The following is a 19,288-nucleotide window of genomic DNA, read 5'->3' as shown; positions in this document are numbered from 1 at the left end:
ATAATCAGTGCTTAGAACAGTGCTTGACACATAGTAAGGGCTTAACAAATGCCATCATTATTATTATTATCATCAGCCTATCCCATTTACATCGTTCTTCCTCCTTCTCTTTGTTTCTGTGTTGACTCAGTCCTGCTATACTGAGGCTTCTTCTGTAGGAGCCGGTATATTTGGGTGCGTGTGGGTAAAGTATGCTATTCTCCACTTCTTATGACTACTTTGATATAGAATCCCTCAACATTCTGACTTTGATGTTTACTTATTTGAGGAACTTTTAGGTGTAGAGTGTTAATGGACTCCCATTAGAGATGCAAGTGAGGACCCTAGCTTTTGATCAACTTGCAAGAGGCAATTTTTTATGCTTTGTGACTCTGTTGGGATTTGATCACTTTTACTTGTAATTTATTTACGTCTTTTATCTGTTTTATTTTCAGCTTTGATCTTCCACTAATTTATGTTCTTCCAGAGTTTGTGAAAGGACAAGCTTCATTTTCTCAAAAGTTTTCCCCCTTGAGCTTCAGGAGAAATGAAATATTTTGTTGCTTAATGCTTAGAATTAAAAGGACACAAAATCTAATTTCCTTGAGGGTATTTCAAAAGCTCAATGTTTTGCAATAATGTATCTTTCCCTGCTGTGGGTGTCCAGGCATTTCATAAATTCTAGTACATAAATTCCTTATGTTCTGTAGGTTCTGGCACACAGAAATTGTAGTTGGTAGCTGAAGCTTAAATTGAACTTTTGGGTTCCATTCTGTTACTGTGTCCCTGCTTTCTGCTTGTGCCTTTAATCTTAAAATACTGGGGACTATACCAGGGAGAATGGTCCTCTCAAACCTCATTTGAGGGGTTCTTGAAATCCCAACAGTTGACCAGACTGAAGTCAATCAGTCAATCGTATTTTTTGAGCACTTACTGAGGGCAGAGCACTGTACTAAGCACTAGGGAGAATACAATATAATAATAAACAGACACATTCCCTGCCCATAATGAGCTTGCAGCCTAGAGAGGGAGACAAATTAATAAAATGAAGGATTTCCTAGAGCACAGATAACCTGGAACTCCCATTCTCTCTCATCCCAGGTTTAGTGGATGGAGCATGGGCCTAGGAGTCAGAAGGACCTGGGTTCTAATTCTGGCCCAGCTCTGCTCTGCTGTGTGATCTTGGGCAAGTCACTTAACTTCTCTGGGCCTCAGTTACCTCATCTGTAAAATGGGGATTAAGACTGTGAGCCCCATGTGGGACAACCTGATTCCCCTATGTCTACCCCAGCGCTTAGAACAGTGCTCTGCACATAGTAAGTGCTTAACAAATACCAGCATTATTATTATTATTATTATGTGTAAAATGGGGATTAAGACAGTGAGGCCCATGTGAGACAGGGACTGTGTCCATCCTGATTAGCTTGTGTCTATCCCAGCACTTAGAACAGTGCTTGGCAAATAATAAGCACTTAACAAGTACCTTTATTATTATTTTTATTATTATATCCCCAATAACAACAGACAGGAGCAAGTTTGAAAACTGAGTGAGAAATTTTTGGCACAAAGAAATTTGAAGAATCTCAAAGAGTCTTTTAGATATCTATCCGACCTGTGCCTCATATGCCACAACATGCCCAGATGCTAGGAATTGGGCATGTCATTTTTGTGACATCACGTCTATAGAAGAGAGAGGATGCTTGGACTGTTCCCCTTGGCTCCCAAACCACCTACTTAAATGCTCTGTAGGTGATCTTGCTTGAGGCCAGTGATGGATGATTGACCTTGGATCCACTGGGGAACCCATGAGTGGACTTTCTTTGTAGTTTCCGAACACTTGTAGAATTCTGACTCTAGTTTTTCCAGGGATCTGATCTCAGAGATCACTTAGGGCCGACTGAGTGATATAAAACCTATAATACTGGAAACATCATGGAATTTGGGCTGGGTCTACTTAGATTGCTGTAATTGGAAATATTAAGTTCAGGCTTTAGATTCTGATTTTCAATTACAACTTGTCCTTAAAATCACATTATGAAAAACCCTTTCTTTATCAAAATTGTTTTCTAACTACATTAATACCGCCTGACTAATCTTCTAATACCTGATTCATTTCCTAATAATGTTTGAGCATTTGCTCAACAAATAAAATACTTAAATTGTCAGGCATTTTTTCTAAGTTGCTTCTCAGGCATCGAGGCACCTTTAGAAACTCTGACAGGCAATTTGACAGCCCATCCAATCACATTCCATCCTCCTAAGGTTTCCAAGATAGCCAACACACATTGCCACCTCATACAGAGACCGAAACTAAAATTCAGCCATTTCGTATATAAGACCAACTCTCTAAATTAGATCCCCATTAAAAATAATAATGTTGTATGAACATAGCATTAACAGGTGGCAGAGAGAAGAATGGCATTTTAATAAGTATTGGGGTGCAAGCTGAGGAGAATCTTCATTTTTGAATTTTTTTCCCTTAGAAGTAAACCAGTGAAGATTATGTATTTACAGTGGATAATTGTTTTGGGTTATGTTTTATCATCATCAAGGTCACATTCCTCAAAGCCCTTTCCCCACCTTATCAGGGGCAAGTAGATTTTTCCAACAGGTGAGGTCCAGGGTCTCTGCTGCTGATGCATGCCCTCATTGAGTTCTTAGAGAAAATTGAGAAGACAAGACTAAGAGAGACCTAGCATAATTTCATCTGCTTCCTGGTTACTCTAAGGCAAGCTTAGTGAGAAAGGGAGCTTTGGGAGAAATCAGAAGCCAAGCTTGACGGAGAGTGGGGAGCACTTTCTTCTTTGTTCAGTTTTGCAGTACCACATTAAGCACTTACACAGAATTCTATTGAGCAGCCACATCCCAGGACCCACAAAAAGTTTTCCAGCACAGATGGTCTACTGTTTCATAAGAAAAACAATTTAATTTATTTTATTTTCAAATGGCCCAGAGTCATGCTGCCATCAGATTTGTTGAATCAATATTTCAAATAGTAGCCAGATCTCCAGCCTGCTCCTGGAAAACCACCCAAGACGGTTTGACTCAAAGCTATTTGCAGATGTGATCCTGCTTGTGCAACATGAGGAATTACCTAGGCCGCATTTGATGGCACAGTGTTATAGGGAGACTTTGACTTTTTCATCTACTTCTGAAAACGAAAACTTCATAAACTGAGAGCTGTGGTTGAATGATCACCATCATCGGTATCTGAGTGCCTGAGGAAAGAGGAGACATTAAGGACATGGTAAAGCAAAGCCTCAGACAGTGCTGCCTCCCAGCTGAAAACTGGGAATCAACTGCTGAGGGTAGACCAGGATGGCACACTGCTACCTAGAAGGAAGTGGCTCTCTGAGCAAAAGCTGCCTAAAGAAGGAGACACAAGGAAGCAAAAAAGAAAACAGCAACAGGTGCTATAACCACTAAGTCAGACCACATGACAAGGGACAGCCTTTTTGTATGCACATTTTGACTGGGATGGTGGAGGTCTCACTTTGGCCTCTTTAGCACCACACACACTCCTAGATAAATTTCACCATCTGCAGTGTCACCTTCTGATATGCAGACCAACTGTATATCTGAATGCCTACTTGACTAGAAGTCAGGTTCCTATTTCTGTCTCTTCCCCTTAGTTTCCTATATGGATTACTTCTCTGTACCCGAAGATTTCCTGGAAAATATGCTAAATCTTCCCAACTCCCATGAGTTGTTGAGATGAAACAGATTTGTGCTTTGAAACGGTGGCTTCATGGAAGTGAAACCGGATTGGGGGAATATATTTTATTCAAATTTGATTTGATCCTAGAAAGCACATGAGTTTCTCTCATAATTTTTATGGCCCCAAGGCTTTGAAAATATTGCATACACCCAGCTCTTTGGTTACTGAAAACCTGGAGCTACAAGACTAATCTGTTCTGTTTCCATTGGTCCTGAGAGCTTCTCAGTTGAGCATAACACACAGCACAACACCACACACCACCGCAACAGACAGCGGGATCCATGTAGGCAGGAGTCTGCTCACAGCTAGCATGAGCCATGTGATGGCCAGTGACTTTCCCATTGGACCACTTCTTGGGTACATTTAGGAAGCCAAGACTTCCGCCGGAAAGTATTAACCCTCCCAGTTCCTTGAGATGGAAATTGTATTAAAAAGTCAAAAGGCTTTCTGTATGCTGGAAAAGGACTTTTTGACCATGATTGTGGATATGACCTTTTATCTGAGCAGAGGCAGGACTATCCTGGATTACCTGCCCTGAGGCAACTGAACCAGACATCCCAAAACCCAGTGCTACCTGAGGATCCTAAAAATCATGCTGGAAAGGGTGTCCAGGGAGCAAGGAGGAGTGGTAGTGTTCAGTAATCTCATAATAAGTGTCCTCCTGGTCTGGGCAGTATGCACCAAGAATGCATACTTGTTAGTTAGTTACAGGTGCAGGGACCGGAACGAGGATGGGAGGGAGAGGGGATTGTGTCCAAGTTATAATGGTGTCTGTTTCAGCATCCCTTCCTTCTGTTCCTCCTCTTCCTCCTCACTCACGACCCCCCTCCCATTCCATCCTTCAAAGCTGAAGAAGCCAAGCAGGAGAGGAAAGGAAAGAAAGAGAATGAGCCAAGCCTGAAGCTCCGCCCTGATTTCTCTTAAATTGTTCTGCCCTAAACCTGTCCCTGCCATCATTCTCCTGTCCTTCCCTCCTCCCCCAGGGTAAAAAGAAAGAAAACAGGTCCAGTGTTGTAAGAGTTGCATCCCTGGCTCCAGATCCCACTTTGTGATCTGATCAAGTTAGAAGCATTAAAGAAGAGATGTGAAGTTGAATTGTACACTCCAAGTGCTTAGTACAGTGCTCTGCACATAGTAAGCACTCAGTAAATACTATTGAATGAATGAATGAATTCAGATGCCAGACCAGAAACATAATTTCTCTTGTTAAAAAAAAAAGGGTGAAAATTTTGAAATTCCATTTTGCTTGCATTTTAAAAAGAAAATCCAGGTCCTCGTAGCTGCCTTCATTTTCAGTTCATTTTTACAGCATACAGGTCCTTAAAGTTTTTACTTCTGGCCAACTGTGCTGTAAGAGATCTTCAAGGACTTCTGAAAAATGGCTGATAGAGGAATGATATAGGTTCGGAGAACTTCTCATTTCAAGGATGGCAACACAAGAATAGAACAGAGAAAACAGGGGAAAGAGACCAGATCTTCAGGTTCTGTAATGAAGAGACTGTAAAGTTGTTTAGCTTCTTGGCAATCTCCCCACATACATCTCTATCGTCTCCTGAACTATTCTTTTGTAATTTAAGGAAGAGGGCTAATTCCATCTGATGAATCATGGGAGCCCCCTTTGACTCCTATAGCACAAGTACACAGAAATGATTTCTCCTCTGTCTCCAGCAATAAAGAAACCCCAGCTAAGGCATGCTAAATCAGGACACCGAGCTTCATCCCGCTGATATCACTACTCTATGTGCTGCTTGGAAAGAGCAGATCTAAAAATACCACTTCTTTGGATTTCAAAATCTTGGACTGGCTCATTTTATGTAGTATGTCTTAGGGAGAAATATACCTTAGAAATAAGTCAGTCAGTCTTGCAGAGAGTTGGCAGAAATCATCACGCTGCAGAAATTCGAGTTGGGTGGGAAAATTTGCATCAACTCCATCCACACCGGGGGCTCTGGAGTTACTGGGGAGAAGTTGGGGAAATCAAAGAGAATACTGTGTAGCTGCCTACAGCACATTGGTTCCGAATCTCCCCTGTCCTATGTAGAATTCCATTCCAACCTAACACACGGGCACAGGGAAAGAGAGGTAAGGAGCGTTATAATAACAACTGTACTGTTTGTTAAGTGCTTACTATGTGCCAAGCACTGTACTGAGCACCGGAGTTGATAAAGTTAACAGTCCCTGTCTCACGTGGGGCTCATAGTCTCAATCCCCATTTTACAGACGTGGTAGCTGAGGCACAGAGAAGTGAAATGACATGCCCAAGGTCACACAGCAGACATGCAGTAGAGCCAGGATTAGAACCCATGATCTTCTTACTCCCAGGCCTGTGCTCTATCCAGTTAGCCATGCTGCCTCTCTCTGCACCATGATAGTCTTGGGCCCACAGTCCCACTTCCACTAGAGCCTCAGCGTGGCTCAGTGGAAAGAGCCTGGGTTTGGGAGTCAGAGGTCATGGGTTCGAATCCCGGCTCTGCCACTTGGCAGCTGTGTGTCTGTGGGCAAGTCACTTAACTTCTCTGGGCCTCAGTTACCTCATCTGTAAAATGGGGATTAAGACTGTGAGCCTCATGTGGGACAACCTGATTACCCTTTATCTACCCCAGCGCTTAGAACAGTGCTTTGCACATAGTAAGCGCTTAACAAATACCAACATTATTATTATTAGAGCCTGCATAGGCATAGGGTGGGCTAGCTGCAGCTTTCCTGCCCATTGTAACGGCTGTTTCCTCTCTGTCATTGCAGGCCACAGATTCTGATTATGAAGATGAGCTGCCGAAGCATTCCTTTGTTAACCATTATATGAGTGACCCCACATACTACAATTCTTGGAAGCGTCAGCAGAAGGGGGTGAAGCCCCCTGCCACCTATAGGTACCAGGAGTGTGTAGGCGGCGAGGCAGAACCGTACTTCCAGACTGTCATCACGACTCAGAGCGCCGGAGGAGTCTATACCCCATCGGGACAGCAGGCGCCAGGCTCACGGACTCCAGTCACGGGTTTCTCCTCTTTCGTCTGACACCCCTGAAAGCTACAGCACAGTGGGAGCTCCTGACGGGACCGGGACGGAGGCCCCCTCTTCCCCCTCCCCCTCATAGAGACGGTGGTGGGATCTGGGCAGTGAACTGTGGGTAGATTTCTCCTCCATCAGGGTAGAATGGATGTGAACATTCAAGTGTCCATTTTTTTTTTTTGGAAGACAATCAACTCAACTGACAGAACTGAAGTTGTGTGGAAAGAAATGTTGGAGAAGTGACCATTTTAACCACTTGTGGATAGTTGGGATTTCCATTTGAAGGGATTTTCTTATTGGCGGTTTTGTAAAGTCCATTTCAGGAAACAGCTGCCTTTTCATTTTTTATGAGATGAATTCCACCTGGGCAGCAAAAGACTGGCTCCTCTGGGACTCCCAACCTGTCCTGTCCTTTCTTTCTCCATTTTAGAAGTCCACTAGGAAGGTTAAAGGGTGGGGAGAGTATGAAAATGTGCTTCACCAAATATTAGGCCTCTCTCCCGACCTACGAGTTTCTCTTTTCTACCTCCCTCATTAGGAACTCCAGCTGATGAAATTGTCTCCACGGTGAGACATCTTGTTGGCTTGTGACGCTGTAAGAATCTGAATACTGTAGTACCTGGGTCCCACTGTTTAATCCCAGTTCACCTCATTCCTAAAATATTCCCACTCTGCAGCTTCACTTTTAGGAGAGAAAAAAACAGCTTGAGCACACTTTTATGGGCCAAGGTGATTCAACTGGCAAGCCAGTCTGACGTGGTGCCATTTTGTCCCTGTGGAGACTCCAGTCCACCCTCCTAGAATGCATGTGCTTTTCAAAGACAAGAAATGCTGGATTAGGACAGGGGAGCCACTTGGATTAGGGCAAACTTGTCTTTTAGAGTAAAGCCAGCTAAGCAACAGCAAGGGCAGCGTTTTCTGAATTGCCTAGTGTATAATAAGTACACGTGTTTGTTTTGTTTTTAAATCATTTTGATACAACACTAAATAAGTGAGTCTTTGGTGTCCTCAGGTGCCTTTTTAATCAAATGTTTAGCTTTGTATATGAGAAAAGCAACAAGATGTCTCTCCAAATAAAACAAAACAGCTTTGAAGAAAGTCCAGTTGTGAATAATCTTGTGCCCAGTGGAAGGCTCTATTTGTGCACACCGGCTCCAGCTCTTTTGCTTGAGGGGTGTCTTTCCTTTTGTTCCATATCCTCTCCCTTCCCTTTTCCCTCTCTCGTTCCCCTCCAGAGGGGCTATGGCTTCCGCACTGAATGATGGGCAGCTCTCCCCGGCTCCAAATTTGTTCTCTCAAGAGGTATAGTGTGAGGCGATTGCTGGGAAGACTCCTGGGCCCCAGATTTGACTTCAGCGGGTGATTGAAGGGGCAGGTTTGCAAGTATGTTGCTCACCATTGTTTCCTTCTCCTTGACCAGGCCGAGCACAAACGCTCTCCTGGCCACGACTGTGACATCGGGGTCATTGCAGAGCTGTGCCGTAAGTGCTCCTGGTCATCACCTTCGAGCTAAGGCTCTAGCTTGGACTGGTCACTGCACCCAAAGCGCAGATGTGGAGGATACACCTGGCCCATCCCCTGAGGAACTCCGGGTTACTGGGGGATGATTCTTCTGGATGATTGTGGACCATGCCAACCTCTCCTGGATGGCACCCATTAGTGCCTCCCAGACAAAGTCTAACCCACACTACTTCACCTATGACAACCCCTCAGGGTACTGCTGCTCTAGAAAGCTATGGTGCAGCTCAGGAGATTGAACCCTTTGAGTCTTTGTGTTGGTTAACGTTCCTTTTTCGGTGCTCCAAACTGGGGAGGGGAGAGGCAGGGAAAGAGATCCTGTTTTGAAAAACAGTCAAAAATATCTAAACCAAATATCCCAGAGGGTTCTTCCAAAGCCTTTTTGACATGCGATAACTACCCACAGTTCACTGGACAGGAAGTGACTACTCAGTGATTGGAGCCTTGGTCTTGGGTGAAGCTCTTCTCACTTCACAGTGGCAGATTGCTAAGGGAGCCACCGGAAAACAACTTGAATTTCTTTGGAAGTCAAAAGTAGAGGTGGAGAACATGGACTAAACCACTGCCTGTCGTGCACTTTGACTGCTCTTTTAAGCCATACGGACATTGCTTTAATTAATGGACTGAAAAAATTAATTGTTTGAAATGTCTGGGGCTGATATGAGGAAGGTTTAGTGACATTGACCTGACAGGTTTTATTGGGGGCGGGGGTGATGCTCATGATATTTCTTGTACTATTTTTAGACAACTTTTTTGTATAGAATTGTTTATATAATGTAGTTGCCTTGGCAGGTGATGATTCTGGGAATTCTAGTGCCTGCACTGGTCTGTTGCTGTTGGAGAGCCAAGACCACCATCCGGAAGTAGTTTGGGAACCGGGGGAATCAGCTGTAGTGATTAGGGATTAGACCCGAGATAGAATAGAGCTTCCCAGAGCAGGTGGGAGATGGAAAAACAACACCTTCTGAACTCTCATCTTCTGAAAAGACAGAGCGGGAATGGACTGTCAAACGAAAGGAAAATAAATGTTGGCTTTCATTCAATATTCACAGAGACACAAAGAAAAAAAGAAGAAATAGATTTTCTCCCACCACCAGTCTGACATGCTAAAGAATCTTATGTCAATGGCCTAGTGAGTTGACAGTAGGATGTTGTCTCCCAAATAAAGCCCTCAGTGAGATTCTTTCAGATCTGTTGACATTAGCAAAGTCATCTAGCAGAACACTGTTTTGTTCTTTCAGCGTTCTTTTCCTAAATGTCTTTTTAAAAGCATATTTAATGTCATGCATCAAAAGACCATAAAATGGTGGCCAGTGGAAGCAGAGAGTCCTCGTAACAATCTAAGAAAATGGACTGAGACAGACAAGCCACCTGGGAAGATGGGACCCTCTGTGGGTCACATTTTTTAATGCTCTGCTGGAACTTGGTAATGCCTGAACCATTATATGGTTTTGCGAGATGACTTGTACCATGGATCTTTGGTGGTTCTTTTTATTCTTAATCCACACTTCAGTACTCTTTCCCCTCATTTAACAGTCCATATATTTAAACAGACAGAGAAAACAGAGAAGATTGAAGTATTAGACTATGACAGAATAGACAGCTAGCCAGTAGAATGATGAGTTAATGAGTTGCTCTAATTGCCTAGGTCCAACCCTTCCTCCCCAACCCCCACTGACTCCTTTATCCTCCTTCCATTCATCAAGCCTTGAAATCATTTGGGAAGTTAAAGAAAAATTTACAAAGTCTTTTGTTCCCCTGCAGTGTTTCTTGTGGTTGTGCAGAACACCAGATCTGGATCAAAAATGAAACAAATCTGTAGGAATAGAGGCTTTAGGAGTATGTCTTTGAATAAAAAAGGTTTTTCCTTAAAAATCTGGTGATTTTTCTTCAAACAGATATGTAACACCACATAGCTAGGGTGACAGCGTGGGGTGGGCGATGGGGTTTTTAGTGACAAGACCAGATAATACTGAAGCTTCACTCTATGTACCCAATCACATTGTCAGAACTCAAAAATGGCGTTTGTTAAGTGCTTACTATGTGCCTGTCACTGTACTAGTGCTGAGGTGGATACAAGCAAATCAGGTTGGACACAGTCCCTGTCCCACGTGGGGTTCACAGTCTTAATCCCCATTTTACAGATGAGGTAACAGGCCCTGACAAGTGAAGTGACTTACCCAAGGTCACACAGCAGACAAGTGGCTGAGTCAGGATTAGAACTCATGTCCTTCTGACTCCTGGGCTCATGTTCTATCTGCTATGCCATGCTGCTTCTCCTTTTATGCACACAAATATATGCTATAGGAGTCCAGGTGTGCATGGTAAAGTATTGAAATTCTAATAGTTTAGAGAAAGGTGAAAGCGTCCTCTGTAAACACTTCCCCTGAGCACCTAGCTAGTCACATTCCTCTCATACAAGAGTGGTTGTTCCTTTGCTTTATTTCAACCACACTAGTATTTGCAGATATAATCTTTGTTTCCAGACTATTCTTGTGTTGTTGTTCCAAAGCTTTTGCAGTCTCCCCTCCTCCCTCATCTGACCCTCCCACCACCCCCCGCAACAGCTTCTCTCCGCCTTTGCGGAATCACGTCCCTGAGTCGAACTCCCTTGACTACTCATATACCTTAAGAATATTTTGTCGTGGCTTCAATGGATGCAGCTTGGCCTAGTGGAAAGATCATGGGCCTGGGAGTCAGGGGACCTGGGTTCTACTTCCAGCTCCACCACTTGCCTGCTGTGTGACTTCAGGCAAGTCATTTAACTTCTCTTTAACTTAGTTTCTTCATGTGTAAAATGGGGATTTAATACCTCTTCTCCCTCCTACTTAGACTGTGAGCCCTAAATGGGACAGGGACTGTGTCTTACTGGAATAAGTTTTTTCTACCCCAGCACTTAGAATAGTGCTTGACATATGGTAAACACTTAAAAAATACCTTAGTTATTATTCAATAGTTGTGCTTTCTTTATGCCTAAGACACACACAACATAACCTGACCTGTAGTAGAAGGACACTTACACTGACCTGGCCACTTAAGGTAGATTCATTCTCCAAAGAATTTCTCAAATGGAATAGAGAGTGGAAACCTCTAGATCCAAACTTGGAAAATCATAATACGTAAAAGCTGAGATCCCTTCTGTCACTCTCAGAGAAGCTAACCCTAAGCCCACTTGGCTTGCAAATGGTTTGAACATAAGATTGGCTTTTGAAAATAAGTGTCAACGATCCCTACTTCATTCTGTCATTTTCTATTTCAGGAAAGAGACCTTCCTTCCCCGATTCCATTCCCCACTGTCCCCGTCAGATGCTGGTCAGGGATTCTGTTGTATCCCTGAGAGGATGTCAGGAGAGGGCACTGTTTCCCTAAAATCACCAGGCCGGCTCTTCAACCTCCTCTTCTGGAAAAACACAAAGGAACAGCTGACGGAGAAGCTGTTCTGGGAGAGCAAGGAGTGAAAAGTTGCATCGATATTTGCTAAAGAAATCACCATTTTTTGTTGAAGGCAGACACTTCCCCTGAAGAGAAAGGCAGGAGCTCCTAGTTCTCCAGAAGGCCAGGTAAATCTCCTTCCTCGCCCCTCTTCCTGTTTGCCTAGTCCAACCCCCACAGTTTGCCAAAAATCCAACAGTTGAAAACATAATCAAGGTGGGCTAGACTAGATTTTATTCCATCCTATCAAGACACATTTATAATCTGCTCTGTTAAGGTAACTTTCTTTTTTCTAAGAAGCAGCGTGGCCTAATGGAAAGAGCGTGGACTTGGGAGTCAGAGGTCGTGGGTTCTAATCGCTTGTCAGCTGTGTAACCTTGGGCAAGTCACTTAACCTCTATGCTTCAGTTACCTCATCTGTAAAATGGGGATTCAAACTGTGAGCCCCACGTGGGACAACCTGATTACCTAACTGTACATTCCAAGAGCTTTGTACAGTGCTCTGCACATAGTAAGCACTCAGTAAATACTCTTGAATGAATTATAACTATCCCCGGTGCTTAGAACAGAGTTTGGCTCATAGTAAATGCTTAACAAATGCATCATCATTATTATCATTTTCTCTGTAAGAATTCAGTCTTACCCTTGGGTCACTGCCCTGGAAAGGAATCAGTCCATCAGTTTCTCTCCCCTCTCCCCAACCCCCTTCCGCTTCAGCAAAATATACAACTCCAGGCTGTTTCTCATGACAGAAGCATAAAAGTCAGTGGTGCTGCTGGGTCAGCTGTTTTCATCCTCAGTCAAAACGACGTCTCTGCCTTTTAATGAAGAAATGCAGTCAACAAACATGCACAGCCTTATGGAAACACACCCCATGACCTTGCTGCAATTAAAAGAAGAATAATCAGTGTGGCCTAGTGCATAGAGCACGGACCTGGGAGTCAGAAGAACCCGGGTTCCAATCCTGGCTCTGCCACTTGTCTTCTCTATGATCATGGGTAAGTCACTTCAGTTCTCTTTGCCACATTTACCTCATCTGTAAAATGGGGATTAACATTGTGAGCCCCATGTGGCACATTGGACTGTGTCCACCCTGATTAGGTTGTAGCTAATCAGTGAAGCAGCGTGGCTTAGTAGATAGGGCATGGGCCTGGGAGTCAGAAGGACCTGGGTTCTTATCCTGGCTCTGCCACATGTCTGCTGTGTGACCTTGGGCAGTCGCTTAACTTCTCTGGGCCTTAGTTACCTCATCTGTAAAATGGGGATTAAGAGTGTGAGCCTCATATGGGACAGAGACTGTGTCCAACCTGATTAACTTGTATCTACTCCGGCACTTAGAAGAGTATTTGACACATAGTAAGCGCTTATCAAGTACCATAATTATTATTACTATTATCTACCCCATCACTTGGTACAGTGCCTGACACATAGTAAGGACTTAAATACTGTTTTTTAAAAACCCAAATGTTAGAACTGAAGAGCACAAGACTTTGACTGCATACTATCTTTGATCTCAATTCCTTTCTGTTCACCTCTCACAAAAGGTCTTCCATGTATCTGTGGGGCTGGGGTGAGGATGGGAGAACCCTCTTGGAGAAAGTCAACAACTGCCCTGGTTCCCATCAGATCATCCTGTGAACATACACGTGTAAATTGTAGACTGCAAACCCAGAGGCATCGTAAGGCACAGTGTTTTGTTTCAGCTTCTCCGACTGTAGTCCAAGCTTGTCTGACCCTCCGGCTTCTGAGGTAAGTCCAAAGCTAGATACCCCGGTTGTCTGGAGGGCCACTGGGGCTCCCTTCCCTCTCTTCCTCTCTCTCTCCTCCCTACAAATGGATCCAAACTAAGAGAGGAGGAGGAAGGACAGGTTCAACCCTTATCTCCTAGGAGTCCAGGCTCTGGACTCCTTGAGAGGCTCAGAACAAAAGCAAACTACCTCAGACCCTCATACCTCCAGAGGCCAGGCTGACCTGCCTTGCTCCCAAGAGGCTGACCCTTAGGCTCAGTCCTATCCATTCACCAACCGAGAAAGGGCATAGACAGGAGGTTTGCCGAACACAACCGAATTTGAGTCTCTAACACATCAAGCCAAACCTAAACCATAATGTCTCTCATGGCTGATTGAAAGAGGTCATGTTTTCAATAGAAAAGAAAATTCAGAGCTAAAACACCTTCCTAAAGACTATTCACTTCAATTCAATCATATTTATTGGGTGCTTAATGTGTGCAAAGCACTGTACTAAGTGCTTAGGAGAGTACAATATAACAATAAACAGAAACATTCCTGCCCACAATGAGCTCACAGTCTAGGTAGCAGAGCCAGAGTTTGAGCGGTGCTTCCCTGAGTTTATAGTAGAAGGCAGGATCCTGCTATTATTCACAAAGTACTATTAAGCAGTGAAATATTTTGAACAAGATCACTATAACGAGTAATTTCAAAAAACGAGAGTGTTATCTGAGAGCTGGAAGCTTCATTTGTAAAAATGGCCTGTTTAACTTAGAAAGACTCCCTATCTTTCCAGGCCACACAAATCCAGACCAAATTGGTTTTTGTTTCCCCATAGAGCCAGGTCAGCTTTGATGCATATATTCACCCCACGTAGGGCACCCAGAGGAGCCTGAATTAAATGGAACACCAAAGCAATCCCCTCCCCCAGTTCCATGCTGGTTATATAAAGGGCCTGCCCTACTCTCACAGGATTGACTGAACTGGTTTCAGGAATACTTCCTTCCTAATCCCCTTTTCACAGTTCGACACGGCAGCAAAAAAAACAAAAAAAAAACCCCTTCACAATTTTTTCAGGAGCCTTCTTAGTCTTGAGCTGTGGGACAGCTGTTCGAGTGCTACCGGGATGACCCCTGATAACTGCTGGAGTTCCAAGGGGCTTGTAAGGAAACCATGAATTTGGAGTTGTTGGAAAGCAGCTGTAACGATCCCAATGGATGAAGTCAACTTCCGGCTGCGGTGAATATCGGCTGCGGGGAGTATCATTTTGGAGGTAAAGGTGATACTGCCTACTTAACCTTACGAATGAATCTTGCTTTACTTTGAGAGTTTGACATCCTTTGGTGGTTTACTGACTTGGTTTTATGTCCCACATGTGTGTCCTCCTTCTTCGACACCACCATCTTAGATGGAGAAAAATGTGGTGTCATTTGCAAATCTCCTAATTAAAAGAAGCTGTTTTCCAGGAGCCTATCTTCTCAGTACACTTATTTGTAAATGATCTGAAGGTATCTGGTGGGTTTTGCTTGCACAAGCATCCCTGCACCTTGCCAAAATTCTCTCATTTTAACAGCTTAAACCAATTAGCATGCTGCACGGGTAAAACTTCCAGGCTGTTAATTCTGAGTTCTCTGACGCTAAAATGGTCTGCTCCTACTCAGATAAGACTACGGTCTTGAGCAGTTAAACCCAAAACAAACTTCTACATTTTTCTGCTGAACTTCTTCCAGATCCTTAAATAGTTTTAATTAAAAAAAATATCATGGTGCCAAGCTAGTTTAAAGGCGCTTCCATTTTTGGTGAGATTTAATAGTCACTGAACATCTGACTAGCTGTGCAGCAGATATGAATTTTCTCGGCAAACTGATAACAACCTACTCATTTCGTCAGATGGGGTCATTTTGTGATTTCTTTCTATCAAGTCCATTTCTGCCTTTTTATACCACTGATTTTCCCTCATCATCAAATTCAAGTATGCATGCTGCACTAGCTCATTGTTCAATAAAGCAAGCTGTGCATGATCCATGATCTCGATGTTGATAATCTGAAATGGCTTTGCATTACTTCTCCTTTCCCCTTTCATTGTTGCCCCTTAAATTTTATCATCCCACCCCCATCTGTTTTGGCTCTGCCCTCCAGTGAGTGTCACCAAACCAGTTCCCCTCAGCACACAACTTCTAAACTTTGGTCCTCATCTGTGGGTTTGGATTGGACAAATCCCAAGGGGAAAGAAATGAGAGATAAAAGTCAAATGGACAAGGGACCGCACAAAAAGCAGCACTTCCATGACCTCCACTGGAGGCAGACAGCCAACTAGCAGAGAAACATTATGGTTTAGTGGATAGAGCCCGGGCCTGGGAGTCAGAAGGACCTGAGTTCTAATCCCGGATCTGCCACTTGTCTGCTGTGAGGCCTGGGGCAAGTCCAAGCACCAAGCCAACCTCACACACTTCAAATTTATCCTTTCCTGCCTTAACTCTGCCCTCTCCTCCGCCAGGCAAAACTTCTTCTCCTCCCTCATTGACACCCATGCCCGTCACCCCCGCCGATTGTTCCGGACCTTCAACTGTCTCCTTAGACCCCCTGTTCCTCCCCCTCCCCTATCTCTCACCCCCAATGATCTGGCCACCTATTTCCTCACGAAAATCAACACAATCAGGTCTGAGCTCCCCAAAGTCACCCCTCCGCCTCTCCCCTCCCCACCCACCAAACCTCTCCCCTACTTTCCCATCCTTCCCTGCAGTATCCTCAGAGGAGATCTCCTCCCTCCTCGCAAGTGCCACCCCTCCACCTGCGCCTCGGACCCCATTCCCTCTCACCTTATTAAAACCATCGCCCCTGCCCTCCTCCCTTCCTTAACTTCTATTTTTAACCACTCAATCTCCAATGGCTCCTTCCCCTCTGCCTTCAAACATGCCCACATCTCCCCCATCCTAAAAAAACCCACTCTTGACCCCACTTCCCCCTCCAGTTATCGCCCTATCTCCCTACTACCCTTCCTTTCCAAAATCCTAGAACGAGTCATCTACAATCGCTGCTTAGAATTCCTTAACTCCCATTCTCTCCTGGACCCCCTCCAATCTGGCTTCCGTCCCCTCCACTCTACCGAGACTGCTCTCTCTAAGGTCACCCATGACCTCCTTCTTACCAAATCCAATGACTCCTACTCCATTCTAATCCTCCTTGACCTCTTTGCTGCCTTTGACACTGTCGACCATCCCCTCCTCCTCCATATCTTATCTCACTTGGCTTCACGGACTCCGTCCTCTCCTGGTTCTCCTGTTACCTCTCTGGCCGGTCATTCTCAGTGTCCTTCACTGGCGCCTCCTCCCCCTCCCATCCTTTAACTGTTGGAGTTCCTCAAGGGTCAGTTCTTGGCCCTCTTCTCTTCTCCATTTACACTCACTCCCTTGGTGAACTCATTCGCTCTCATGGCTTTGACTACCATCTCTACGCAGACGACACGCAGATCTACATCTCTGCCCCTGTCCTCTCCCCCTCCCTTCAGGCTCGCATCTCCTCCTGCCTCCAGGATGTCTCCACCTGGATGTCGGCCTGCCACCTAAAACTCAACATGAGCAAGACTGAGCTCCTCATCTTCCCTCCCAAACCCGGTCCTCTCCCAGACTTCCCTATCACCGTGGATGGCACGACCATCCTTGCCGTCTCTCGGGCCCGCGATCTCGATGTCATCCTTGACTCGTCTCTCCCGTTCACCCCACACATCCTATCCGTTACCAAGACCTGCCGGTTTCACCTCTACAATATTGCCAAGATCCGCCCTTTCCTCTCCACCCAAACGGTTACCTTACTGTTACGGGCTCTCGTTATATCCCGGCTAGACTACTGTGTCAGCCTTCTCTCTGACCTCCCTTCCTCCTCTGTCGCCCCGCTCCAGTCTATTCTTCACTCCGCTGCCCGGCTCATCTTCCTGCAGAAACGATCTGGGTGTGTCACTCCCCTTCTTAAACAACTCCATTGGTTGCCTATCAACCTCCGCTCCGAACAAAAACTCCTCACTCTAGGCTTCAAGGCTCTACATCACCTTGCCCCTCCCTACCTCTCCTCCCTTCTCTCTTTCTACCGCCCACCCCGCACACTCCGCTCCTCTGCCGCCCACCTCCTCACCGTCCCTCGGTCTCGCCTATCCCGCCGTCGACCCCCGGGCCGCGTCCTCCCGCGGTCCTGGAACGCCCTCCCTCCTCACCTCCGCCAAACTGATTCTCTTCCCCTCTTCAAAACCCTACTTAAAACTCACCTCCTCCAAGAGGCCTTCCCAGACTGAGCTCCTCTTCTCCCTCTACTCCCTCTACCACCCCCCCTTCACCTCTCCACAGCTTAACCCTCTTTTCCCCCCATTTCCCTCTGCTCCTCCCCCTCTCCCTTCCCATCCCCTCAGCACTGTACTCGTCTGCTCAACTGTATATATTTTCATTACCCTATTTATTTTGTTAATGAAATGTACATCGCCCTGATTCTATTTAGTTGCCATTGTTTTTACGAGATGTTCTTCCCCTTGACTCTATTTATTGCCATTGTTCTTGTCTGTCTGTCTCCCCCGATTAGACTGTAAGCCCATCAAATGGCAGGGACTGTCTCTTTCTGTTGCCAACTTGTGCATTCCAAGCGCTTAATACAGTGCTCTGCACATAGTAAGCGCTCAATGAATACGATTGAATGAATGAAATACTGTTGAATGAAAGTGCCTCAGTTATCTCATCTGTAAAATTGGGATTAAGGCTTTGAGCCCCATGTGGGACAGAAATTGTGTCCAACCTGATTATCTTGTATCTACCCTAGCCCTTAGAACAGTGCCTCCCACATAGTAAGTGCTTAACAAATACCACAAGAAACAACAACCCACCAAGTCTTGTCTGTTTCCAGTACAGGCCTTTTCCTAGTCATTAAACCACCCCCTTTTCCAAACCTGATCTTCTTATTTCTAACTAGGCTGTGATTTCCCTGAAGGACTCTGCTGTCCACGCCAAGGTGCTAACTTTTCATTCTAAGTGCAGGGGTTAAAGCTGGGGGCAGGGATTCTAAGGAAGCGGCAAGCTGGGAAGACAGACTCAAAAAACAGGCCAGAAAACTCCATTTAGTATGTTTTACTCAGCCCTGATTGAAAACATTCTTTCAGAGACCTAAGAAGAGAGAGTTTGAGGGTGAAGTCCAGCTCAAAAAGTTGTAGGGTTATCAAAATGTTGCCACTTACATTCCATGGCAAGTGGTCACTTCCCAGCCCACAATTTCAAAACATGTTTATTGTCCTATGTATACAGAGATGAGAAAGATGGTGAAATTAACCTTGGTTGAGGATGACTGAAAAGGCACATGATCCCTACTCCACCATGCCCCACAGAAGTGTTGTTGCTTTATTGGGTTGCTTTTTGCATCACCCTGCCCTGCCTTGAGTTTTTACCCTTAAATTTAGGATTAACTTGAAGTTTCTTCAAAAAATCAGCCTCTCCTTTGTTGGTCACAGGGTTAAGCTGGTCAGTATGCCTCAGGACCTCTCCAATTTTCACCTGTCACATTGAGTGGCCAAAGGCAGCCACCAAATCCTGTCAGTTTGACCTTCACAGCATCCATCCTTTTTTCTCCATCAAAACTGTAACTATGCTGATCCAAGCATTTGTCATAGCCCACCTCAACAACTGCATCAGCTTCCTCACTGACCTCCCTGCTTCCTGCCTCTCTCCTTTCAAATCCATACTTGGCTCTGCCTCCTGGATCATTTTTCTAAAAAACAAAATGAAACTGAAGAAAAAAACTAAACATTCTGCATATGTCTCCACTCCTCAAAAGCCTCCAGTGGTAGCTCATCTCCACATCAAGTAGAAATTCTCAACATCAGCTTTAAGACATTCAAACAGCTCTCTTCTTCTCACTCTTCTCCACCTCCAAC

The 19,288-nt window shown here is 44.8% G+C and overlaps 1 protein-coding gene across 3 annotated transcripts in view; it reads left to right on the top strand.

The window, feature by feature from the left end:
- Positions 1 to 10,099, top strand: part of SDK1 (sidekick cell adhesion molecule 1) — a 739,495-nt gene extending 729,396 nt beyond the window's left edge. For all 3 annotated transcript variants that reach the window (XM_029057499.2, XM_029057498.2, XM_029057500.2), the window contains one exon: positions 6,440 to 10,099. In XM_029057499.2, the coding sequence (XP_028913332.1) occupies positions 6,440 to 6,712 (273 nt within the window). In that variant the 3' untranslated portion in view covers positions 6,713 to 10,099. The remainder of the gene's footprint in view (positions 1 to 6,439) is intronic.
- Positions 10,100 to 19,288: the final 9,189 nt, after the last annotated feature.

This window comes from Ornithorhynchus anatinus, chromosome 2 (genome assembly GCF_004115215.2).
Source record: "Ornithorhynchus anatinus isolate Pmale09 chromosome 2, mOrnAna1.pri.v4, whole genome shotgun sequence".
NCBI classification, from domain to species: Eukaryota; Metazoa; Chordata; class Mammalia; order Monotremata; family Ornithorhynchidae; genus Ornithorhynchus; species Ornithorhynchus anatinus.
This window is presented reverse-complemented; position numbering and strand designations above follow the sequence as displayed.